General features: G+C 61.2%; 3 protein-coding genes across 4 annotated transcripts in view; 1 reads left to right on the top strand and 2 right to left on the bottom strand.

Annotated features, from left to right (window-relative positions):
- Nucleotides 1-67: 67 nt before the first annotated feature.
- Nucleotides 68-5955, top strand: CDH15 (cadherin 15; the record flags this gene model as incomplete). 2 transcript variants are annotated; one of them, XM_084270254.1, is made up of 15 exons in its annotated part: nt 68-153; nt 1843-1995; nt 2162-2317; nt 2408-2552; nt 2650-2810; nt 3035-3163; nt 3302-3487; nt 3600-3853; nt 3988-4130; nt 4225-4274; nt 4407-4461; nt 4544-4783; nt 5252-5388; nt 5503-5658; nt 5758-5955. In XM_084270254.1, exons 1-15 carry the CDS (start codon nt 103-105, stop codon nt 5953-5955), a joined length of 2214 nt encoding a protein of 737 aa, XP_084126380.1. In that variant the 5' UTR covers nt 68-102. The 2 variants fall into 2 exon arrangements, with proteins under 2 accessions (XP_084126380.1, XP_084126379.1); XM_084270253.1 differs by having other exon boundaries at nt 4225-4461.
- A 478-nt stretch (nt 5956-6433) lies between these two features.
- SLC22A31 (solute carrier family 22 member 31) lies at nt 6434-9717 on the bottom strand (the record flags this gene model as incomplete). Its single annotated transcript, XM_084270257.1, has 9 exons — nt 6434-7001; nt 7109-7220; nt 7340-7554; nt 7626-7734; nt 7854-7984; nt 8283-8451; nt 8562-8716; nt 8799-8902; nt 9358-9717. 9 exons carry the CDS (start codon nt 9715-9717, stop codon nt 6653-6655), a joined length of 1704 nt encoding a protein of 567 aa, XP_084126383.1. The 3' UTR covers nt 6434-6652.
- A 2697-nt stretch (nt 9718-12414) lies between these two features.
- The window catches only part of ANKRD11 (ankyrin repeat domain containing 11), a 142671-nt gene continuing 130901 nt past the window's right edge, over nt 12415-24184 (bottom strand). Inside the window, exons 9-13 of the mRNA XM_084270186.1 lie at nt 17134-23882; nt 15864-15962; nt 15615-15758; nt 14240-14332; nt 12415-13100 (exon numbers count right to left, since the gene is read on the bottom strand). Of these exons, the coding sequence (XP_084126312.1) occupies nt 12915-13100; nt 14240-14332; nt 15615-15758; nt 15864-15962; nt 17134-23882 (7271 nt within the window). The 3' untranslated portion in view covers nt 12415-12914. The remainder of the gene's footprint in view (nt 13101-14239; nt 14333-15614; nt 15759-15863; nt 15963-17133; nt 23883-24184) is intronic.

Below are 24184 nucleotides of genomic sequence, written 5' to 3'. Positions count from 1 at the left end.
CGCTCGCAGCACATGTGCTGTCACTCAGCCAGCCCCGCGGTTATTTTAGCTCGGGGCCGGCGAGCGGCTCGGGCTGGCGGCCGGACTGCGCCCCGCTCCGCCATGGGCCCCTCGCTGCTCCTCGCCTGCCTGCTCGCCCCCCTCTGCGCTCGGGTAAGGGGCGCGGGGACACGGGGAAGGGGTCGGGGTGGGGATGGGGATCCCCCTCTCCCATCCCGCTCCCTGCCCCGGGAGGGCCGGTTGGGATGGGGAGAGTGGATGCGGTGCCAAGGGGCAGCCAGACCCCCCCCCCCCCCCCCCCCCCCCCCTCCCCGGGACCCCGCCGAGGAGCATCCCTGGGGGTGGGGGGGTTGGGGATGGGGATGGGGGGGCTTGGTGCCCCTCTTGGGGCATTTCCCACCCCACAGATGGTGGCAGCAGGGGGGAGCCTGCGGCTCCGGCTCGCTGCCTGCGTTTGTGGACTGGGAGCTGGGATCTGGGGGGGAGGGTTAGGCACTCAGAAACACCCCACTCCCCTCTTTCCCACCCCAGCTGCACCCCCACACCCCTTCGCACCCCCCCCCAATCCGTGCATGTTCCCCCCAGAGCCCCTCTCCATGGCCTCAGGCCTGAGCTACGTGGGGCTGTTGGGGTTCTGGCCTGGGCTCTGCAGTGAGGGGGGATCTACAGGGCAGCACCTCCCAGCAGCAGGGCCCCCATCAGCCCCCCCAACCCCCTCCTGCCCACCCGAGCTCCATCAGCCCCCCTCAAAGGGGGTTCTGTCCTGGGGAGGGCAGAGGGACAGACGGAGTCTGCAGGAGCTCTGGCCACAGCCTCCAAACAAGCCCCTTGCCCTGCCCACCCCTGGGACCAGCATGTGGCCCCCTCCCCAGCACAGCCCCACACTGCCCCCAGGGACCCCCACACAGCCACTCCCCAGGGGTGCACCCGTGGGGACCCGGGGTGCCCCAGCACCCAGCAGTGCAGCCAGATGTGTGCAGAGGTGGGTGGGTGCAGACATGGGGGCAGCTCTGGTGCTGCCCAGATGTGCTCCCCCCCTCCCTGGGGTGGGGCAGCGTGTGTCCCTGGGGCCCAGGACAAGGGTGAGCCCTGAGGAACGTGGCACAGAGCTGAGGGGTGGGGGAGCTACTCGCAGCCCCCCACACTGCAGCCCTCCTTCCCCGTCCCTGTCTCCCAGCCACACCTCTCCACACAGCTCCAGACCCCTGTGCCACCCCCCCAAATTCCCTGACCTCCCATCCCCTAAGCCCTCCCAGCCTCATGGCCCCTAAGCCCACCCTAACCCCCACAGCTCCAGACACTCCCCCCATATCTCCTGCTCCCCCAGACTCCATTCCTCATCCCCCCTCACAGCCTCCAGCTCCACCTTAACCCCCCCCCCCCCAGCTCCTGGTTCTCCCTGCACCCCAGCTCCCTGCCCCACCCAGGCCCCCCATGCAGCCTAAACCCATCCCTGACCCTCCCACCCTCCTCACCATGTCCCCAGGGTGACGGTGACGTGGGCTGGGGCCATGGTGGGCGCTGCCAGCCCAGGGTAACCCCTTCATGCCAACCACGGGGGTCCCATGGGACATGAGGTAGAGCCCCGTCCAGGGCACCACCAGGGTTGTTGTGGGGCACCCCTGCCCCACCACCGTCACACCAGAGTGTCAGGAGACCACCAGCATGGACCTCCTGGGAGAGTTGGGTGGTCTCTCTGCCCCCCCCAGACCCAAGCCCATCAAAGGGTGCCAGCACCGTGCCCCCAGCCGGGGTGTGATCCCCCACCCCACCCCAGTGCAGCATCACACCCCACTCTGGAGGTTTCGGGGTCACCAGCAGCACCGTGTCCCCCCACCCCAGGGTGCCAGTGCAGCCCAGCCGGGTGCTGCAGCCCCGGGCAGCCCCCGGGCCTGGCGGCAGCGCGAGGGCCCACGGCGGGTGAAGAGGGCCTGGGTCATCCCCCCCATCAGCGTCTCAGAGAACCACAAGCGCATCCCCCACCTCCTGGTGCAGGTAAGCAGGGACACCACCCCCCCCCCCCCCCTCCTTGTCCAGGCAGCAGGGTGAGGGGCACCCCAGGAGGAGGACACGGCATGGGGGGGGTGGGGGGATGACTCAGGGCAGAATGGGACCCCAGAATGGGGACAGACCCCCCCAGCCCTGCTTTCCCTTCGGGCAGATCAAGTCGGACAAGCAGCAGCCCGGGGGGGTGATCTACAGCATCAAGGGGCCGGGGGTGGATGAGGAGCCCCTGGGCATCTTCTCCATTGACAAGTTCACCGGGAAGGTCTTCCTCAACGCCATGCTGGACCGGGAGGAGAACGACCGCTTCCGGGTAAGGATGCTGCCCGGCTGCCTGCAGCCCCCTCCCCAGCTCCCCCCCACCACCAATTTGCACCATGACCCACCCTCTCCCTGCCCACAGCTGAAAGCCTTTGCGCTGGACCTGGGTGGCACGACGCTGGAGGACCCCACCGACCTGGAGATCATCGTGGTGGACCAGAACGACAACCGGCCGCTCTTCCAGCAGGATGTCTTCACAGGGCACGTGGTGGAGGGGGCTGAGCCAGGTGGGTCCAGCCAGGGGCGGCTGGTTGCTTGGGGGGGTGGGGATGCTGAGCCAGCCCCCCCACACTGGCACCCACCAGCACACCCCGTGGGCTGCAGGAACCTGTGTGATGACGGTGGAGGCCAGTGATGCCGATGACCCCGACACGGACAACGCGGCGCTGCGGTTCTCCATCCTGGAGCAGGGTGCTGCTGGCATGTTCAGCATCAATGCCACCACTGGAGAGATCTGCACTGCACGGCCCGGCCTTGACCGTGAGGTAGCAGCCATGGAGGGGTGGGGGGGGGGTTGTGGGCAGCATTGGGGGTGGCACCAGGTCTGGGGGAGCAGCCAGAGACACCCCCCCAGCTGATGTAACCACAGCGAGCAGGCGCTGTGGGGCCAGGATGGGTGAGGAGCAGCTGGAGACCTCTGGGCTCCCTGGGGAGGGGAGTTGCAGGGGCTCAGCACTGCACACCCCCCACACCCCCCCCTTCCCTGCAGACTGTGGGGGTGTACAACCTGACAGTGCAGGCAGCTGACATGTCTGGGGACGGGCTCACCACCACAGCCACCGCAGTCATCTACCTGGAGGACATCAACGACAACCCGCCCGAGTTCACCAAGGAGGAGGTAGCTGCCAGGGTGGGGTGGGGAGACCTGGGGTGGGAGGGTCAGCGGGGTGGGAACTGCCCCCCCACCCGCGCCCCCCCACCAAGGTGCAGCAGCATCCCGGGGGCAGGTACCCATCCCCATGTTACTCTCCCCCAGTTCTCCATGGAGGTGGAGGAGCAGGCGGCTGGTGTGGACGTGGGCAAGGTCTTTGTGCACGACAAGGACCTGGCCGGCTCACCCAACTGGCTGGCCAGATTCACCGTCCTGGAGGGAGACCCCGAGGGCGCCTTCGCCATCCGCACCGACCCCCACACCAACGACGGCGTCCTGTCCCTGGCCAAGGTGGGTGCGGGGCCAAGGGGGGTGCGGGGGCAGCTTTGGGGGGGCTGTGGTCACAGAGAGGAAGGGGGGGGTGTTTCTCATGTCTCATCTGCCCCGTGGCCCCTCTCGGCAGCCGCTGGACCACGAGGTGCGGGACCGCTTCGAGCTGACGGTGTCGGTGCAGAATGAGCGGGCGCTGGAGCCCACGGCCCCCGCCAGCCCCCGGGCACTGGCCACCGTGCGGGTGCGGGTGCGGGACGTCAACGAGGCGCCCGTCTTCCGCGACAACCCACGCAGGGTCAGCGTGCTGGAAGGGGCCCCCCCAGGCACCCCCGTCACCACCTACACCGCCAGCGACCCCGACACCCGCCAGCTCCAGACCCTCACGTGAGTCCCCCAGACCTTCTCCATCACCTCCCAGCACCCGCCAAGCTCGGCTTGCAGCCCACCACGGGTGTTTTTTGGGGGGGGGGGTTGTGGGTTGACAGCACACACACCCCCACACACACACCCCCCCATAGCTACGGGCTGCTGTACGACCCAGCGGACTGGCTGCAGCTGGACCCCCACACCGGCACCATCCGCACCAAGCGGGAGCTGCTGCACCCCTCTGCCTTCCTGCAAGGGGGCTGGTACATCGCCCTGGTCCTCGCCCGCGATGACGGTGAGCATCCCCCCTGCCACATCTCTCCCCACCCACCCCCACCAAAAACCGCCATCCCCCCCCCCATGACCCCCCTGCTCTGCACCCCCCCCAGCCGAGCCCCCGCTCTCCGCCACCGGCACCCTCTCCATCGAGATCCTGGAGGTGAACGACCACGCACCCCAGCTGCAGCCCCTGCCCGGGGTGCTCTGCAGGAGGCCGGGCCGCGGGGGGACTCTGCTCCTGGGGGCCACAGATGACGACCGACCCCCCCACGGTGCCCCCTTCCACTTCCAGCTCAGCCCACAGCACCCCCAGCTGGGCCACAACTGGAGCATCACCCGCTTCAATGGTGAGGGCCGGATGAGGGGTCTGCTGGGGGGGGTGTGCTGGGGGGGTACCCACTCACCCCCCTGCCCGCGCCCCTCCCGCAGTGACCCACGCGGTGCTGGCCATGCTGGGGGAGCTGCCCGAGGGGCCCTACTCGCTCCCGCTGCTGCTGCGGGACTCGGGGTCGCCCCCCCGGGAGCGGCAGCAGCTGCTGAACATCTCGGTGTGTCGCTGCGGCCGGGACGGCGCCTGTGAGGACGGTGTCCTGGCTGCCACCGCTGCCGGGGCCGGCGTCACCCTCGGCGCCCTCATGATCATCCTGGGCAGCAGCATCCTCCTCCTTGGTGAGACCCCCCGACCTGCCCCCCCCCCCATCCCGCCCCCACGCCAGCCCCCTGCCCTGCCACACAGCGCCGGTCCTGGCTCCCCACCCCCCCCAGCAACCTCCTTGTCCCCCACCCATCACCCCATCCAGTCCTCACCCACGACCCCCAACACCCCACACCAGCAGCTCCTCCTGCCTCCTCCCAAGACCCCTCTCACCGATTCCCTCATCCCCATCCCAACCCCACTGCCCCACCACCTCCCACCCCAACTCCCCACCCACAACCCCCAACACCCCACACCAGCAGCCCCTCCTGCCCCCCCTCCCAAGACCCCTCCCACCATTTCCCTCATTCCCACCCAACCCCCTCCCAGCATCCCCCACCCTAACTCCCCACCCATCCCCATCCCACCCCCATAACCCCACCACAGCATCCCAACCCAACCACGACCCCAGCTATATCCCCCCACCCACCCTGTGTCCGCAGTGCTGGCGGGGCTGGGGGCTGCGCGGGCGCGGGGGCGCCGGCGGGCGCTGCGCAAGGGGCTGCTGCAGCGCTCGCGGGACGACATGCGCGACAACATCCTCAACTACGACGAGCAGGGTGGGGGCGAAGAGGACCAGGTGAGCAGGACCCGCGGAGAAGGAGTTTTGGAGGGGGATGGAGGGGTTTGGGGGGTGCCCACCCCGCCCTGCAGCCCTGACACCCCCCCCCCACCCCGTCCCCCATCCCCGCAGGACGCCTATGACATCAACCAGCTCCGGCACCCCGAGCTCTTCTCGCCCCGAGCCAAGCCGCCGGTGCGCAGGGACGCCCCGCTCAGCTCCACCACCCCCCCAGCCCCTCGCAAGCTGCCCAGCGGCCCCTCCGACATCGAGGACTTCATCAACGAGGTGGGGATGGCACCCAGAAACACACACACACCCCCCCCGCCCTTACACCCGGCCCCCACATGGCCCTGAGAGCATCCCCCACCCCTCTGATCCCTGCAGGGGCTGGAGGCGGCCGACAGCGACCCCAGCGTGCCCCCCTACGACACGGCCCTCATCTACGACTACGAGGGCTCGGGCTCCGTCGCCAGCCCCCTCAGCTCCATCGTCTCCAGCCTGACGGACGAGGACCAGGACTACGACTACCTGAGCGAGTGGGGGCCGCGCTTCCGGCGCCTGGCCGACCTCTACGGGCAGTAGTGGGGCTGGGGGCGGGGCTGGGGGGAGCAATGAGGGGGGGGTTTGCACACGCGTGTGCATGAGATGCCCAGATGCGGTGGGGGGGTCGCACAGGGCCACGTGCATGGCACACGGCTGGGGGGGGCTCTGCACACGCGTGTGCGCCTGGAGGGACCTCAGCACAGGGGGCTGCACCCTGGAACGCACCTGCAGACCCTGCACCCCCCAAGGCAGAGCATGGGCAGTCCCGGGGGGGGGGGGGCACACTCACACACATGCCACAGCCCAGGGAAAGACCCTGCAGAGCCAGGGGGGTGAGGAGATCCCCCTGTCCCCCTCAATAAAGATCCCAGCGATGGGGCTGGTGAGGGGTGTCTTGTGGGGCCCCCCCACCACGCCAGCCACCCGTAGAAACAAGGCACTTTTATTGGCACCTGCTGCAAACACCCCGGGGGGGGCATCACCCCCGCCCCAGGACTCCCAGCACAGCTCCTCCTGGGGCAGGATCCGGCCCTGCCGTGGGTGGGCACGCTGGCCCCCCCCTCCTTCACCCCCCCAGCCCAGCTATCACTCATGTCCTGGGTGCGCCCTGCTGTCCTTGCAAGTGCCCACAGATGGGGGTCCTGGTGCTCCATGGGGGTCCTGGCAGTGTGCTCACCCCCTCCCAGCAGCAGGGAGACCCTGGGGGGGGGATGTGGGAGGGGGGTGCTGGGCACAGCTACGTCTGTTGGGGGGAGTCTGGGGAGCTCAGCATCCTCTTGGTGGAGGCGGCGAGGCGGGAGTAGTCGTGGGGGATGCCTTGGGGGGTGAGCAGGGGCAGGTGGTCCTCGCGGGGGGGCCGTCGGAAGAGGGGGGGCCGGCGCTGGCTCTCGCCATCCTGCAGGGACTGGGGCAGGCTGCGGCCCTGGCTCTCAGGGAGCAGCATGATGCTGAGCACGGCCAGGATGGCGAAGGAGGCGAAGACCATGTGGTGCAGGAAGAAGCCCCGGCTGTTGGGGATGGCCGTGATGGGGGCGGCCGCCTTGCCCACGAAGCTGGCCCCCACAACCAGGCCCAGACCGGCACCCCTGGGTGGGGGGGGGAAATGCAGCTCAGAGAGGGCCCAGGGAGACCATACCTAGGTGCCCCCCCCACCCTGGGGTGGTGATGAGCCTCCCCTGCCCCAGCCCCATACCTGACCACAGTGGGAAGAACCTCGCTGGCGAAGAAGATGCTGAGTATGGTGACAGCGTGGGATGCAGTGATGCCCACCACAGACAGGGTCAGGACAATGAGGTCCAGCAGGTCTGGGGAGGGGCAGAGGGAAGCACTGTCAGGGGTCACATCCCCCTGCCCCAAGCATCCTGTTCCTACCCCCAGCTGGGGGTCACATCCCATGGCAGGGAGGGTCCCCATCTGTCCTTACACTGGGTGATGGCCAGCAGCAGGAGGGAGGAGATGCCGGTGAGGACGGTGCAGAGCAGGAGCACGGCCCGGCGCCCGAAGCGCTCGGCTGTCAGGCAGACGAAGAGGCAGGCGGCTGCCTCGGTGCCCACCAGCACGAAGTAGGAGGAGAAGAAGCCAGGCAGGTGGGGGGCCAGGTTGCGGGTGAAGCAGTGCCGGATGCCGGAGCCGATGAACCTGCGGGAGAGCGGGGTCAGGGGGTGGCAAACAAGGACACACCCCCCTCCCCCATCCCCTCTGCTGCTCACGCTGCGAAGCCGAGGATGACTCCGTTCTTCCAGATGACTCTGGTGCTGAAGATCTCACAGACCGTGTGGTACTGGGGCTGCAGGGACCCCTCAGGCAGGGACTCCAGCTCTGCCGGGATGGGGGGACACAGGTTAGAGGGGGTGCTGCCCCACCACCCCCAGCACCACAGCTTTGGGGAGGGGTCCCGGTGGCTGCACCCCCCCTTGGCAGAGCCTGCCACCACCCACCTGTGAGGAGGCTTTCCTGGTCGGAGTGGGGCCCACTGCCCTCAGCCAGCATCTGCAGGGTCTTCCTGGCCCGCTCCAGCTGCTGCGTGGCCATCAGCCAGCGCGGTGACTCCAGCAGCAGCACCGGGCACCTGGGGCATGAGCGTCCACATCACAGGGCTCCCCAGGGCCTGGCCCCGCTCCAGCACTGACCCTCCCCACCCTTCCCCTTCCCAGCTTCAAAGTCACTGCCCAGAAACCCTCAACTTCAAACCTGAGCAAACATTTACCCGGGGAGGGGGGGGGTCCCCGTGTTCCGCCTGGAGAGCCCCGGGCAGCCTTTGATCCCCAGGGTGTGCCGGGATGGATTTGGTGCTGCCCTGGCGCTCCCCAAGAATGGCTCGGTGCCAGCCCCCAGGCCCAGGGCGGGTGGTGTCAGGAGGTCCTTACCACCAGCAGGCAGCCAGCAGAGCCAGGATCATGGTGACGGCGCCCTGCAGCACCCGCCAGTCCCGGCACACCACCGCCAGCCCCGGCAGCAGCAGCTCCCCAGCGATCCAGAAGAAACCAGCCACCATCGTCACCCCCAGCCGGTGCGGGGGGTCACACAGCTCCAGGCCTGTCCAGGAAGGGGTGAGAAATGGGTGCCCTGTGGGTGCCATGGGCCATCCTGAGCCCCAGAGCATCCTCGGTCCCCGGGACATCGCAGGGCCGCGCTGGCGCACTCACGTGCCACGTAGAGGGAGAGGAAGGCGGCGGCCAGCGCCACGCTGAAGAGCAGCCGCGTGACCAGCACCATGACGAAGTCCATGGCCAGTGTCACACCAAGGCCCAGGGGCACCGCCAGCACCAGGGACACCACGAAGGTGGGACGGCGGCCGAACCTGCCAGGGGACGTGCTGTGAGCAGGGGTGGGCACGGTGCCCCCCTGGCCCAGGGGGACAACCCCAGGGACCCCCAAGTTACCTGTCGCAGGCCAGGCCGGCAGCGACGCTGCCCAGTGTCCAGCCCAGCAAGTGTGTGGTCTGCTCCAGGGGCACTTTCCAGCGCGAGGTGCACACCAGGTCCCACTGCAGGAGAGTGGGGGCATGGTGGGGAGATGCCAGACATCCCCCCCACCACTGCCTGCGGGGCTGGGGTGGGCTGAGGGGGCTTCCAGCTGCTCCCATCTCCACAAGCAGAACCATGGGGCCAGATGCGACAGGGTGCTGCTGATGCCCTTACAGCCCCCCAGTACCCCTTCCCCAAAGGCTCTCCACGGGGGTCTCCCCCTGAGGACCCCTCTCCCTTCACCACCCACCCTGGGCCCCGCCAGGCAAACTCCTTCTTCCCCCCTCCCCCACCCCACCCCCCGGTGCACATCCAGAGCTTCCCCGTGGGACCCTTGCTGGGGTCCCCGGCTTGTCTCCCACCCCAGACTCCCCCTTGCCCCCCACCCCTTTTCATACCCGGGGGACCCCTAGTACCACCCCCCCCCCCCAAACCCCAGGGCTGCCCCCACCCCCCCCCCGCCCCCGGGCCCCACCTGGGTGACGAGGTTGGAGCGGAGGCCGGCGGCGGGCAGCGCGTAGTGCCAGCCGCGGGTGCAGGGCCCGGTGCCGTTGGGCCGGGCGCTGCCGGTGCCGGTGCCGGTGCCGGGGGGGCGGTAGCGGTACAGCTGGCAGGGGCTCCAGCCGCCGCGGAGCCGCGGGACGGCGGCGCGGAGCAGCGCGGCCCCCGCCAGACGGCGCAGCGGCGGCGGCAGCAGCGCCGTGTCGGGGCGGCAGCGGTGCGGGGGCACCGCGCCCAGCGCCCACCCCAGCGCCCAGCCCAGCGCCAGCGCCGCGCACGGCGCCCACCCCCCCGCCGCCCGGCAGCCCCGCGGGCGAGACCCCCCCGCCGCCATCGCCCGCCGCCGCCCGGGAGCGATCGGGATGAGCGGGATCGGGCTCGGCGCGGGCAGGTGGGGGCGGCACCGGCGCGGGGCGGTCCCCTGAGGGATCGCTCCGCCCCGCACGGCTCGGACACCCACCCCCCCCCCTCCATCCTCCCCGGGCTCTGCCCTCCCCCGCCCCGGCTTCCCCCGCCCCGGCTCCGCGCTCCCAGCCCGGTCCAGCCGCGAATCCCGGTTCCCCCCCCCCCCCCCCGGCCCTGTTCACCCCCCATCCACCGGCCCGGTTGCCCCCCCCCAGCCCAATTTCCCCCTCCCCGACCCAGTTTGCCCTCCCTCCCTGAACCCAGTTTGTCTCCCCCGGCCCGGTTTGCCCACCTTGGCCCAGTTCGTCGCCCCCCCCCCAGCCCAATTCGACCCCCCAGCCTTGTTCGTCCCCCCTGGCCCGGTTTGCCCCCCTTCCCTAGCCCTGTTCCCCCCTGCCAGGCCAGTTCAGCCCCACAGCCCTGTCTGCCTCCCCCAGCCCACTTTGTGCCCCTGCCCCCCGCCCGGTTCAGCCCACCCCCACAATGGAGCTGCAGGCCAAGGCACCGGGGGTCCCCGGATCCAGAGCAGGGTGCAGCCAGGGGTGTCCCTACCCACAACTGCACCCAGGTCCCACTAAACCTCAAGGGGGGCTGGTGGGGTCTCTGGGTGCCCCATCCTGCCCCCAAAAGGCAACTGGTGGGAGCCCACCCTGCACCCAGCACTCAGCAAGCCCATGGGAAGAGCGAAGACCCGAGTCCACAAAGGAACCCTTTATTCCTCCTATTTATTTGTGACCACGATCTCTGAGGGACAGAGGGAGAAAACACCTACAGGACAAGCCCTGGGGCTGTTGCCTGGGGACGGGCTGGGCACAGGGGCAAGCAAGGCACAGGGGGCTCAGAGGAGCCACCTGAGTCTTCTCCCAGCTGCGTCCCTGTGAGCTCGTGCTGGAGGGTTGGTTTTACCAACTGCATTAAGCCTGGGCTGGGTTACAGCCCTGATGGGAGCTGCACGTCCAGCACAATTCCCTATGGAAGAAGGAAGAGGTGCTGGTGCAGCAGGATGGTGGCAAGAGTAGCCAGCACCCACCCTGGAAGCCTGGCAGGTGCTGCCAGTGCAGCCACTCCTTTAGACCCCCATGAAGCCACAGCATCCCCAGTCGGGACACGAAGGCTCCCCGGCTTCTCCTCCGATGGGACACACTGCAGGCAGGATCCCTCCATTGGACTTCCCTGGTCTCCATGCAGGTCCCACCCTGCTACCTCCCAGAAAAGCAGCTTGAGCTGGGACTGGCACCAAAGGGATGGGCTGGCACCAGGACTGGCAGCGCCAGCAGCACTGTCCTCACTGGGCACATCCAGGGAGGGTGAATCCGGCCAAGGGAGCGGCTGTGATCCAAGCAGCCACCCTGAGGTTCAGGATTCAGAGGGGAAGCGAAAGGAGGCGGCTGGGAGTGCAGCATCCCGGTACCCCAGCAGCACCAGCACCCTGACACACGGTGTGGCAGCACCGCAGCACGAAGCCCTGTGGGCAGTGAGCCCTGCCACAGACTCCCAGGCTCCAGCTCACCCGGCAGCACCATCCCAGTTCCCTCCTGCCCTACCAGCAACTGGCTTCTTGGCCCAGCGAGCACCAGGCACGATGCCCTGTGACCCTGGGCTCCCCCATTCTTTCCCCATCGCCACGACTACACGGGGCACATAACACTCACCAGCGAGCCCCAATGCCGTCCTTCCCAGCCCCAGTGCTCCATGGGCAGGTGGCACAGGGCAGCTCCCTTCTCCTCTTCCACCCCAACGCAGCGCTGGCACGGTCCCACTTCCAATTCCACCAGATGCAAAGGGACAGAGGTGACAAACGAGGAGGTGTTAGAAACCAGCTCAGCATCCAGAGACGCCCACACATCCCCAGCGCAGCACCCAGGCGTCCCAGCCCTTGGTCAGGGAGGAAAGCACTGCCTGGGGTGAACCATACATAACAAAGGTAATTTTAATTAATTTATTTATTTCTTTACACATAACTGAAAGTGATGTTACAGTACATAAGTTATTTACAACTGTGCAGTAATGTGTTGCAAAATAAATTATCTAGAAGGCAGCAAAAGTACATTGTTAATGTATATAAAAACTGTACAGCATTTATGGGATACAATTTTTTTTCTTCTTTTTTTTTTATATGAGTATTGGCTCTGTAGTGTTTTCAAGTTATGTTCTCAGAAAGAGAAACGAAATGCCCAAGATTAAAGGAAAAAAAAAATATATATATATATAAACCACATGGATTTTACTCCATTAAAAACACAGTTGGCAAAGTCTTTATCTCTGCGTCGCCAGTTTCCCCGCCCGCCCCGGCGCTCGGTGCGTGTAGGCGGCTTCCTCTGCTCCTCTGAAAACCAGGGGGGGTACCTGTGGGTGCACCCCCATCTCTGCAGAGCCCGGAGCTGTCCACACCTTCAGAGCTGCGTCCACCCAGCTCGGACACTGGTTTTGTTTTGAATCCTTGGGGTTCTTTTGTGTTTTTTTTTTTTTTTCTTTTTCTGTTGTTTTTTTCTTTCTTGTTTTTTTTTTTTTGTTGTTGTTTTCAGACATACCCAGGATGGAACGAGAAACTCAAACCCCCCCCCCAAACCACCCTCCCACCCCATCCCCATCCCTATCCCCATCCCCATCCCATCCCTCCCTCTCCCTCCCCCATGGTTTTCCTACTGCAGCTTCTCCGTGAGGAGATCCGCGACCGGTGGAAAACAAGAGCGCTGGAAATCACGGTGTTCCACAAGTACATGAATCCCGCTGGCCCCGCTCAGCAGCTGCCACCAACACGCCAACGGGGTGTCTGTCCTTGGCCTCCTCCCTCCGTGCCGCTGCCAGTCTCTCGGCCGGTGAGCGCTCCGCTGCCCGCGCAGACCGGCGGCTTCCCTGCCTCAGCAGCCGGTGGGGAAAGGAGCTGCGGCCCCGGCGCGCTGCCCGGCGGAGCTGCCGTCAGTCTGGGTGCCAGGGGGACGCCTTGTGAAGAAAGTGCAATTCTTTTCTCTTATTGTTTTTGTTTTCTGCAGATAGCTGCTGCTTCCTCCTCCTCTGACCAGGGATTCATCAGCAAGCGGTAAGGGTGAATGTGAGCTCGACCGCCCGACCTCGGAGGGCTCCCGTCCTTGCCAGTTTTCCGTGCTGTCTCCTGGTTGGGAACTGTCATGCAGGCAAGAGCACAAAGTCATCGTTCACGTCGACCATCGGCACGTAGAACGAGGGCACCTCGTTCACGCAGAGGGACTTGTGCCCCGCGGGGTCCAGCTCCTGCACCTTCAGCTGCCACTCCATCCTCTGCACCGCGTTCAGGGCAGCGGCTTCGTGTTGCTGGCGCATGAGCAGGCATGTCTGGATGGGGGAGAAAACCAACAAGAGGAGGTGAAGGGCGAGCGGGAGGAGGCAGGGAAGGCTCCTGCTGCACATCCCACCTGGAAAAGGTAAGGGACCCGCAGCCATGGCTCTCCACAACTCGCTGTGTGGGCTCCTGCCCCCTTGAAGCCTGCGTCAGGTTGTGAGCTTCCTGTGGCACGTGTCACCCCAGGAAAGCTCCAAACTACAGGCATGAAGCCCATGAGCAGCCAGCCCTAAGCAGAATGTGTCCCCCCTGTTCTTTGTCAGGCAGAGAAGGACCTGGGGGTGTTGGTTGACTGCAGACTGAATATGAGCCAACAGTGTGGCCAGAAGGCCAGGAAAGCCAAGGGCATCCTGGCTTGTGTCAGGAATTGTGTGGCCAGTAGGTCTGGGGAGGGGATTGTGCCCCTGTACTGAGCATTGGTGAGGCTGCAGCTCGAGTGCTGGGTCCAGTTCTGGGCTCCTCACCATCAGAAGGACATCGAGGTCCTGGAGCGAGTCCAGAGAAGGGCAACCAGGCTGGGGAAGGGGCTGGAGGGAAAATCCTGTGAGAAGCAGCTGAGGGAGCTGGGGGTGTTCAGCCTGGAGAAGAGGAGGCTGAGGGGAGACCTTCTCCCCACCTCCCCTGCCCTGCCAGGAGGGTGCAGAGAGGTGGGCGATGGTCTCTTCAGCCAGGGGACAGGAGCTGGGACAAGGGGCAATGGGCTCAAGCTGCCCCAGGGCAGGGTCAGCTCAGCTGGAAGGGCAAAGTTCTTCCCTGGCAGAGTTGTGGGGCTGTGGCACAGGCTGCCCAGGGAGGGGCTGAGTCACCCCCTGGGTGTGTTTAACAGAGGGGAGATGAGGTGCTCAGGGATCTGGTTTAGCACAGGACAGGAACGGTTGGACTTGATGATCTTAAAGGTCTTTTCCAACCTTCTGATTCTGTGATTCACTGGGGAGCCACTGCGCTCCCCTCGTCCCCGCAGAGGCTCCTGCTCCGCATCCCCCACCACATCGCGCTGCCCAGACACCTCAGGACATCTGCTCCCAGCACTTTTTTTGGAAACCACAAAGGCAGCAGCTTCCAGGCTACAGGAAGAGCCAGGAGCTCTGCCAGCAAAGCCTCCAGCAGAGGCAGCACAGCACCCACACCTCACCTTCATTCGATCGTACTTGTCGTCCACGTCTTGCAGCCAGGAAATGAACTGTCGTGCGTTGAAACGGTCTCTGACCGACTTGTTTTCGTCTCCCTGAGGGAAGGAGAGCGAAAGGGAATTACTGGGGGGGTTACTGGGTTGGGTTTTGGGTTATTTTACACAGTTACAGGTCTAATTCAGCCCCTTCACAGGGTGTGCTCATCACTAACAAGAAGGGTGCCTGCATGGATGGAGACAGGAGCATGCTGTTCCCACTGCTCCCACTCCTGCGGCCCCATGACAGGGCTCCAGCCTCAGATAAGAGAGGCAGACACTGCCTGTGCCAGCCCATCACAGCACCCACAGCTCTCCTGCATCCTTCAACTCGCCCCCAGGATCGTGAGGGCTCCGCTGTAGAAGCACAGAGACTTGGCTGGGAAGTGCTGAGGGATAAATCCCGGCTGCTGGATCGATACTCCAGCTCACTGATCAATGCCAGGATCCTTCCTTCCCTCCTGCAATGCAGCAGCGTGCTTCCCTGAGCTGCAGGCACTGCGGGGTGCAGGCTGCAGAGGGTGCTGGTGCGATGGCTCAGGACCCCCACAGCTGAAAGCAGGCACGATTCCTCCTTCTCCAGCACTCGGCTACATGAAGTGGAAGGAAGAAACTGTCATTTCTCATGGGTTGTGAGGCTCAGTCTGGCTCCTTCAAAGCCACAGCTCAGACACAAATCAATTTGGTGTCTCTCTCCTCTTCCTCCAGTGGGAAAGGATCCGGGACCAGGGTACAGAGAGGTGGGTGATGGTCTCTTCAGCCAGGGGACAGGAGCTGGGACAAGGGGCAATGGGCTCAAGCTGCCCCAGGGCAGGGTCAGCTCAGCTGGGAGGGCAAAGTTCTTTCCTGGCAGAGTTGTGGGGTTGTGGAACAGGCTGCCCGGGGGGGCTGAGTCACCCCCTGGGTGTGTTTAACAGACGGGGAGATGAGGTGCTCAGGGATATGGGTCAGCACAGGACAGGGACAGTTGGACTCAATGGTCTTAAAGGGCTTTTCCAACCTCATGACTCTGTGATTCCATAAACCTTTGAAGGGTGCAGGTGATCCTAGTGCAGAAGAAGGGCAGAGGGACTGGAGACTCACTAATAACACGAGTCATCTCTGCTCCTAAAGAGACAGGATGCTCCCCGTATCCCTGGCTGTGTTTCCTTCCCTTCCTTGGCACACACACCAGGTATCCCAGAGCATGGACAACTGAGTCTGATGAGGCAAACTGGGCCTGCAGGATGCCTGGCACAGGAGCAGGGAGAGCATCAGTACCCCCTACCTACACCCCTCCCTCTCTCCCTGCGTCCTGCTGGGTCTTGCCTGGCACTGCTGAGACACTGAGACAGGGCCTGACCTGATTTTCCAGAGGCATGTTGTAGACCTCGGAGTCCAGCAGCATGGTGCAGGCACTGAAGGGCACAGCCTGGTTGGCGATCGTCCTCGCCGCCCGACAATGAACTCGCAAAATCTCCTGCTCACAGGAGACGATGAGCTTCTCCTGAGGAAGAGCAAAGGGAGCAGTGAGGGGGCAGGCTCCATCACCCAAGCAGAGGGAATTGGGGAGCTCCTTCCCAGCTGGAGCTTCCCCAGAGCGCTCCCTTACCCGCTCTATGCTGTGCTGGAGCCGCAGCTTCCCCCGGACGGCTTCTTGCTGCTTGAAGAGCTCCTTCAGCGGCTCCGCGAGCGACGGCGGCGGGGCGATCTGCGGGCACACAAGAGAGGGGGGTGAGAGCCAGCAGCGCTGCTGGGTGTGCAGTCTGTGGGGGCTGCCTGCTCCCCTTGCCACATAGAGCTCTGCCCGCGGCATGGCATAGCACAGCATGGCATGGCACAGCATGGCACGGCACAGCATGGCATGGCACGGCACAGTGGCCGAGCACTCGGAGAGGGAGTCAGTGCTGCATGGAGCTCGCTGGAGAACACCCGCCAATGTCCTGCCAGTGCCCAGACCACGGCGAGGGACGAGATGACAGGGCAGGAGGTGCCCAGTGCCGAGTGCCGAGCTTGGCCAGCAGCACCGGAGCCTGAGTCACCCCACAAGCTGCGAGGGCAGTTTGCGAAGGGGCCTGAGCGCATCCAACGAGGGAGATGATGCTGTTGAGATGCTGTGCACTGTCATGCGCCTTCCCAGGGAGCAAGGTGCTCCTCCAGCTCAGCCAGCTCTGGGTTAGCCAAGGAAGGAACAAGTGAGGTGGGCACAGGCTACAAGTGCTGCAGCGCTGGGGCATGCCGAGCATGTATTCCCTCATGCCAACACTCAAACCCAGGAACACCCATAGCATGGGGGGTTTCACGCTGCGGCAGCAGGGACAGGAGCCAGACACTGCCAGCTGGATCGACCCTCCTCTCCCATGGGCTGGATCCCGGGTGTGCTGCCTGCAGCATCCCAGTTATCCATGCACTTGGATCAGCACATCTGTTTACGCAGCACAGTAGCAAATCACGGATCCCAGCACCAAGGAGCGAGTGCCAGCAGCAAGTGAAACGTCAGAGCTTGGGCAAAAGAAGGCAGGAGTTAGGAGCCATCGTTCCCCTGCAGCCTCCCAGGTTTGTTATCTGGTTCCTATGCTGCTCATTAAAAGCAGATTCACTTTCCAGCCTCAAATCCCAACGACTCACCCGCACCTGCTCTAAATCCCGAACGGATCACAGGCTCCTGAGCACAGCCAAAGGCCTTCCCTGCATGAAACACAGGCCCACGGTGGACACCATCCACTTACCACAGCTCAGATCTGTCATCACCATTTTAAAAGCAGGGCTAAACCCATGGTGGGGGCACCAGCAGCACATGCAGTGAGGGGGGGGACACAACCTGGCTGTGAAAGGTGGGGACAGGCCCCAATGCTGCAGTTTTGGGAGAGAAGGTGACTCACCACTGGAATATGGAGCTTGCTGAGAGGCTTGCCATCCAACAGGTAGGAGCCCGTGTAGGTGACGTACTCAGCGTAGCACTGGGGAGCCTGGGGAGTGATATAGCAGAGGATTTTCCGCTTCTCTTCGATCTTTTTCCTGATCTGGAGGTACTCAAAGTAGGGGTTGGACCTGTCGCTGTGGTAAGGTTCGATGTCGTCCAGTTTTATCGCGTCGACGATAGCTGCCAGTGTTTGCTGGATCATCTCCCTCGTCTGCTGGGTGGACGTGTTGATCTGCTGCTGCAGCTGCTGGTTGGAGCGCTGGAACCGGCGCTTGCGTGGGTGCTGGGCCTGGGAATCGTCCTCCTCTGTGATGCGGCCCTTGGCACGGGTGGCGGGCGCAGAGACGGGAGGAAATTCCTTCTCGGACGCGGCAGCGTTCTGCTTGTTTTGGTTGGCCAGCATCTGAGCCCGGTTCCTGGTAATCCGCTGAGGAATCTCTTCTATTTTGGGTGGTTTGGGAGCTTCTGCTACTGGTTTTTGGACCGGCTCAACGACTTCTGCTTGAGCATTGCCTGGTGGTGTATCTGCCTGGGAGGAAGGGACCTGGCCCCCCGCACCGCGTGCCGCAGCGGCTTCCTGCGGGGTGCTGCTCTCCGAGGTGGCCACGGGTGTGGGACAGGTTTGGGAGCTGCTCTCCGCAGCCCCAGCAGACACTGAGAGGTCTTCATGCACAGCCTCTGCCTCTTTGCTCTCCGCCGGAGCCGACTCGGAGGGGGTCTGCTGGAAGACCTGCGCCTCCGACTCCTCCGCTCCTTTCTCCTCGGCCACGGCCAGTGCTTCCGAGGTGGCTTCTTGGGCAGCTGCTTCTGGTTTCTGCTCCTCTGGTTGTGGCTCCATCTCCACGGGCAGGACAGCGGCTGCCTGGCTGGCCGGCGGCTCCTCCGGCTCTCCGGATGCAATTACAGACGTGCTGGCCTTAACGATGCCGGTGTTCGTTTCGGAAGCCGCCGCTGGGCTTTCTTCTACCGCTTCTGCCTCCGTCATCTCCGTCTCTGCAACGTCCTTAGGCTGGAGAGGCAGCTCTGGGAGGGAGAAGGGGCCGAGGTCCAGGTCATCCTCTGTGTTGGTGAAGGGATCAGGCCACGTTACCGCTTCCTCCGCGTTGGCGGGCGCGGCGGTGCCGTTTTCCAAGTAGGTGTTTTCTGGCGCGCTCACGACTTCTGCCTGAGGTTCTGCTGGCACACATGGGGGCTCTGGAGGTATCTCAGGTGCTTCCTCTGGAAGGGGCTTGCAGCTGTTGAAGAACGTGTCTAACCTAGTAGGGGACATGTAGGGAGCCTGCTCTTCAGCATTCGCTATTTCTCCTGGAACAGCTTCCTCAGCATCCTCCTTGACCTCCTCGAGCCCCGGCTCAGACACCGACAGTGGGTACGATATGGGAGAAACGGGGTAGGAAGTATCTGTGGGAATGAAGGCGACTGGTGTGGGATGAATTGGCTCTAGGGAACAGAGAGGAGGCTTAGGGGACTCAGAAAACCTCTGGGGAGGAGATTTCATCAGAAGCTCTGAGCCCACAGACCAGCTGACAGAGTGCTCAGCTGGGTTACCCATCAAGCTGGGAGCTATGGCGGTGTCAGGGTTCCTGGAAGGAGGGTTCTCCCAGTCTATGTTGTTTTGTTCTGGCATGCCTGAACCAAAATGGTTCTCTTCAATCGGTGGCAAGTAGGTAGATTCTGGTGGCATAATGGAGGCGGTAGCTTGCTGCTCCTCTGTGGTGTCCAAGGGCATGCCCAGGTCAGGGGGAAGAGCACTTTCTACTGAAGGAGCCAGCAGTTCGTCTCTGTGTGAAGGGGAGGATTTTGCTTGTAAACCAGAAAAGACACTTTCAGGTGACTGGGCAACACCACTGACAGCTCCTGGCACGCAGTGCAAAGCCTCCACTTTGGGTGATGACACCCCATAATCTGGTGAGTAATACCCTGGAGATAAACATTGGAACTTCTCAGCTGGAACAGAGGGAAGGGGAACTTTCTCCTCCATTAAATGCTGCACGGGAGAGTCGTAATTCGACGTTGCTGGGACACTCTGCTGCCTGAAAAACTTATCCCCCACGCTGAATTCCTCCTCGGGCGCCCGTCTGATATCAACTGAGATGGAGCGATAAAGGTTGGTGGAGGGTAAAGTACGAGTTGGGGTCTGGCTGGGATTCTCGGGGAGCCCACTGGAAACGTTGGCGTATCTGTCGAAGAAGGATGGGGAACAGGCGTTCATGGACATGGTGGATATGGGCAGCGAGTGCTGCGAGTCGGCGCATTCGAACATCAGGTCCGTGTAGTCCTCGTTGCTGCAGGAAGGAGTCCTGGGTGTCTGCATCACCTCCTCGTAGCTGGGACAAGAGACGACGGATGCCGGGGTCGGGACGCCCGTCGGACGGTTCTGGTCTGGCCTGGGAGATGCTGGGAGGATCTCCTTCAGCTGAGGACCCGTTATCCAGTCCTTAGAGTCTGTCCCAACAGCAGGCTGAGCCTTGTTTTCTGGTGACAGTATAGGAGTCAGCGGGCCCAGCTCCTTAAGCTTCTTGTCCTTGAGCTGAGTGTCCAGTGTTAGCGGCTTCTTCGGCGCCAGATCCAGGCTCCTCTTGCGCGCGTCCTCCGAGCTCTTCAGTTTGTCCTTTAATTTGGGGTCTCCGGACCTGTGCCTCATTTTCTCCATTTGCTTCATTCTCTCCTTGTGCCTTTTGTGGCGCTCCTCGATTTCCAGGTCCTTCTGGCTGAGCATCCTCTCAAAGCTGGTCATCATCAAATCCCCGTCTCCCAGAAGCTTCTCCCTGGGCCTGGCGTCCTTCTTGCCGCTGTCTTTGGAAAGGGTTATTTTCTCATTCCCGTTGCTGATCTTTATCGACTCCGATTTCTCCTTCTCTTGGTTCTCCTTGAGCTTCTCCTTCAGCTTGGTCTCACCAAACTTCACGTTGTCCTCCTTTGACTTGTCTTTAAAGGCAGTGACTTGAGGACTGTCCTTGTCTTTCAGCGTCGACTTTGGCTCGTCTTTGTGATGCTTGAAGAAACCATCTGCATGTTTGTCCCTGTGCTTTTCCTTCTCCTCCTTCCATTTCTCCTTGTGTTTATCTCGCTTCTTTTTCTCTTTAGCTGTGCTGATGGCGCTGGATCCGTAGGTCTTTTCTTTCTCCGCCTTCTTTGACAGCTCCCTTTCAGAATCATTTTTATCTTTCTTTTCAGAAAATAAGTAATCAATGCTCTTCTCTGGCTCCTCATCAGGCTCTGCCTTCATGTTGTAGGAAGAGCTAAAAGCCTCCCCATCCACAGAGAAATCTTTTTCATAGTGAGCTGAATCCTTTCTGCTGCTGGAGTCCTTGAATTCTTCCGCTTTCTCCTTTTTCTCTGTCTTTTCCTTCTTGGCTTTGTCCTTCTCGTGGCTTTTCTTTGATGAAGATGAGGAATGCCTGTGTCTCTCCTTCTCCTTGAGTTTGTCCTGCAAGCAGGGTAACGGGAGAGAGTCCTTGAACTTCTCTTCAGCGGTGTCGGCGAGGGAAAGGTTAGAAGCCTCGAAGAGGCCGGTCAGCCCTGGGTCCTGGCCTCTGTCTGTGAAGCTGTCAGACGAGATCTCGCTGATTTTGTCGTTGGAGTCGTCTCTGTAGTCGTTCAGAGCCTCCTCCTCCAACTTCTCCAGCAGGCTCTTCTCCGACTCCCCGCCTTTCGAGGACTTCTTCTCTTTGGAATGCTCTTTATCTGGCTTCTCCTTGTGCTTGCTTTTCACCTTGTCATCACCAGCGTGTTTCTTTTCCACCTTCTCGGGGAGCTTCTGCTTGTTCTTCTTCTCTTGAGTGGAATCTACAGACGTTCTGTCTTTCCTGTCCTTGTACTTCTCGGTGGAGTCTTTATCCTTCTTCTCTTTGTGTTTCTCAAAGGAACTCTTCTCCTTCTTCTCCTTCCCCCCTTCCGATGTCCCTTTGTCCTTTTTCTTCTCCTTGGACTCCTTATCTTTCTGCTTCTCCCCGGAATGCTGCCGGTCGGAGGAGTACTTGCGGTGCTTGTCGGGGTACAGCTCCTTCTCCGCAGCTGCGCCCTCGTCCTTCTCCTGCAGACCATGCAGACTCTCCAGGCGATGCAAGTCACTCCCGGTGGAGTCAGCGACCTTGAACCCTGGCAAGTTGTAGTCATCCCTCTCGTCTTCGCTCTCATCCGTGAAGATGTCCGCAATGCTGTACCAGCTCTTCTCCTTGCCCTTCTTCTCATCCTTCTTCTCTGAGAAGTCCTCTCGGTCGGCGGAGAAGTTTTTCTCCTTCTTCTCTTTCACCTGGTCGAAAGAACTCTTCCGCTCTTTGTCTTTGCTGTGTAGGTCTTTGTACTTCTCCTTAGTCTCCTTCTTCTCCTTGAAACTCTTGTCTAGTTCTTTGTCCTTCAGGATTTTCTCAGCAGCAGCTTTCTCGCTTTTCTCTTTGTCTCCTTCTTTGGATTTCTCCTTGTATTTCTCTGGCTTCACCTTTTCTTTTTTTTCTTTATCAGGAGCGTCTTTCTTCTCCTTCTCCTTCCCAGAATGGTGCCTCTCCCAACTCTCCAGAGTTTTGCCGCTGAATTCGGGGTCAGACTTATCCTTGAAGAATGTTTCACAGCCATACTCTTTGAAGTCATCTCGATAGGGCTCCTCCTGCTTTGTTTTGGTATCTTTTCGGTCCTTAGAGCCATCAGAAGAATCTTTCCTGTCTTTGTTGGTTTCACCTGTATCTTTTTCTTTCCTCTCCTTGACACTCTCTGCAGAGTCCTTCCTCTTCTTATCCTTCTCAGGCAAATAACCAGGAGCAGCTTTGTGCCTGTCTGTTTGGTCCTTTTTCTTCTCAGAGCTCTTGTCCACGTAGTCCCTCTCCTTCTTCTTCAAGAAAGTGTCCTTTTCGTTACGTTTCTCGCTGTATTCCTTCTTCTCTTTCGTTTTGTTCTCCTTTTTCTTGTCCTTGGTTTCCTCTTTCACGGGTTCTATGATGAGTTTCGCCACCGTGTCGCCTTTAATCTCCCTGAAATCTGTTAATGGAGAATCCCAGCTATCTTCCCCTTTGAAATCGAAGGATGAATCAGAAGACAAGTCTGAAAACCACCTCTCCTGCTGGTCATCCGAAAGGCTGAACTTCGTGTCCTCGCTCTCGGGGAACTGGGTTTTGTTGTTAAACTCATCAAACCCAGACTCCTCCCTGTAAAGCTTTTCTTTTTTGCATTTCTCTTTCTCCTCCTTGAAGGACTTTTCTTTCTCCAGCTTGGAAGCCTTCTCCTCCTTCAGCTCGTTCTTCTTTTCAGATTTTGACTGCTTGTCCTTGGACTTCTTCTTCCTCTCCTCCTTGTGTATCCTTGGCTTCTCCTCCTTGGGAGATTTCTCTTTTACAGGTTTCTCCTTCTCTGATTTGCTTAACCCTTCCCTGAAGGATTTGCTCATGTCTTTGCTGCCATCTTTGACTTTCCTTAATGATTTCTCCTCTTTGGAGGATTTTCCAGTCTCATCTTTAAACAACCACTCCTTCTCCTCTGCTTTGACTTTGGGGAGCTTCTCCTCCTTCTTGCCATGTTCCCGCTCGTGTTTTAACACTTTTAACTTGTTTTCAACTGGATTTTCTGTCTCTACTATCAAGCCTTTCTCAGGCTTCTGCTTAGAGTCCTCAAACTCGAACGAGAACGTTTTGATTATTTTAATGTCTTGGCTGATGGGACACTGCCCCTTCTCCTTGTTTTTATGTTTGTGTTTTGTTTTATGCTTTTTCACCACCTTCCCCTCTTTGTCCAGCTTTGGAATCGCTCCATCCACATTGCTATGGAATGAATTCTTTTTCTCAGGAACAGTGTTGTGTGTGGGGTTTTTCTTTTTGTGCTCTGGTTTCTTCCTGACTGGCTTTAGGGACTCTAAGCTTGAGTCCTCGGACGAGTAGTCTGACTCGCTCGTCAGTCTCGTCCTGGTGGAGTCCGATAAGGAACTGACGTCTGACCAAGCTGGAGAAGATATGGTTTTCCAATTGTCCGTCCTCCAGTGCTTGGAGTGCTGCTCTGTAAGGTTGGGATTGTGTTTCTGGGATGCTAAACTCCCGTGAGAAGAGGTCGATGAGGCAGACAGAGAGTTAAACAAGGAGGATTCCTTTAGCACTAGCCTGGAGTCCTTTACACAGCTAGAGCTCTGCAGAGAGTCTCTATCATCCTCCTCACTCTCCACATTTTCACTCTCTGATTCAGAGGAACAAAATTTGTCATTTTTTTTGCCAAACCGAACCTCTTTGTTTTTTGTCTCCTTCTTCCTCTTCTTTTTTACTTTGCTTTTCTCCTTCTGGGCCTTGGTGCTGGTGGGTTCCCGAATCTTGCTGCTGGGCAAGATGGAATGGGTGGAGAGCCGCAGCTTCTCCCCCGTCCCCACAGCAACGCTGGCCTCCTCCTCGTCCGAGCTGTCCGACAGAATGCGGTGGGCAGCTTTCTTTGGTGTAATTGTGTTATTTTTAGTATAAGTTTTCACTTCCATTTTGGGTATGGAAATGAAACTGTTTGCTTTAGTCTCTTTTCTGTAATCCTTTTTCAGCAAATGTTTGTCATCGACCGGCGGGACCCGGTCCTGCTCATCGTCCTCATCGAATTCATACTCATCCTTCACCGGGGTGATGGTTTTAGGGGGCTCCTGGGCCTTGGGCTTGTGCTTCAAACCCTTCTCAAACTCTGAGTCCGTGTTATTGCCATCAACAGAGCTGGAGGGAGCAAAGGAAGGGGCATCCTCCTCCTCTGAGGTCTCTGTGGAGAGAGAAGAACAACGTGTTAAGGGCTGTGAGGGGCTTTGGGGAGGGAACATGGTCAGTCTGGGGCAGACCTGAAGCCCTGCAAACAGCCCCACCGCCCTTTCGCCTCACCCAGCCCATGCCAAGTCTGCAGCCGGGTTGGGAGATGGTTTAGAAAGGAACAGGCATCAAACCAACCCCCTGGCTGTATGGAGAGAAGAACTGCTCAGCGAGGTTATGACTGCCCACAGCTCAAGGCTCCCCGTAAGCCTGGAACTCTCATTAGCTCTAATTAACACCTGCGACGCTTCCCACACA

This window comes from Gallinula chloropus, assembly GCF_964237585.1.
Source record: "Gallinula chloropus genome assembly, chromosome: 13".
NCBI classification, from domain to species: domain Eukaryota; kingdom Metazoa; phylum Chordata; class Aves; order Gruiformes; family Rallidae; genus Gallinula; species Gallinula chloropus.
The sequence above is the reverse complement of the archived record's forward strand: the minus strand, read 5'-3'. Positions and strand labels throughout refer to the sequence as shown.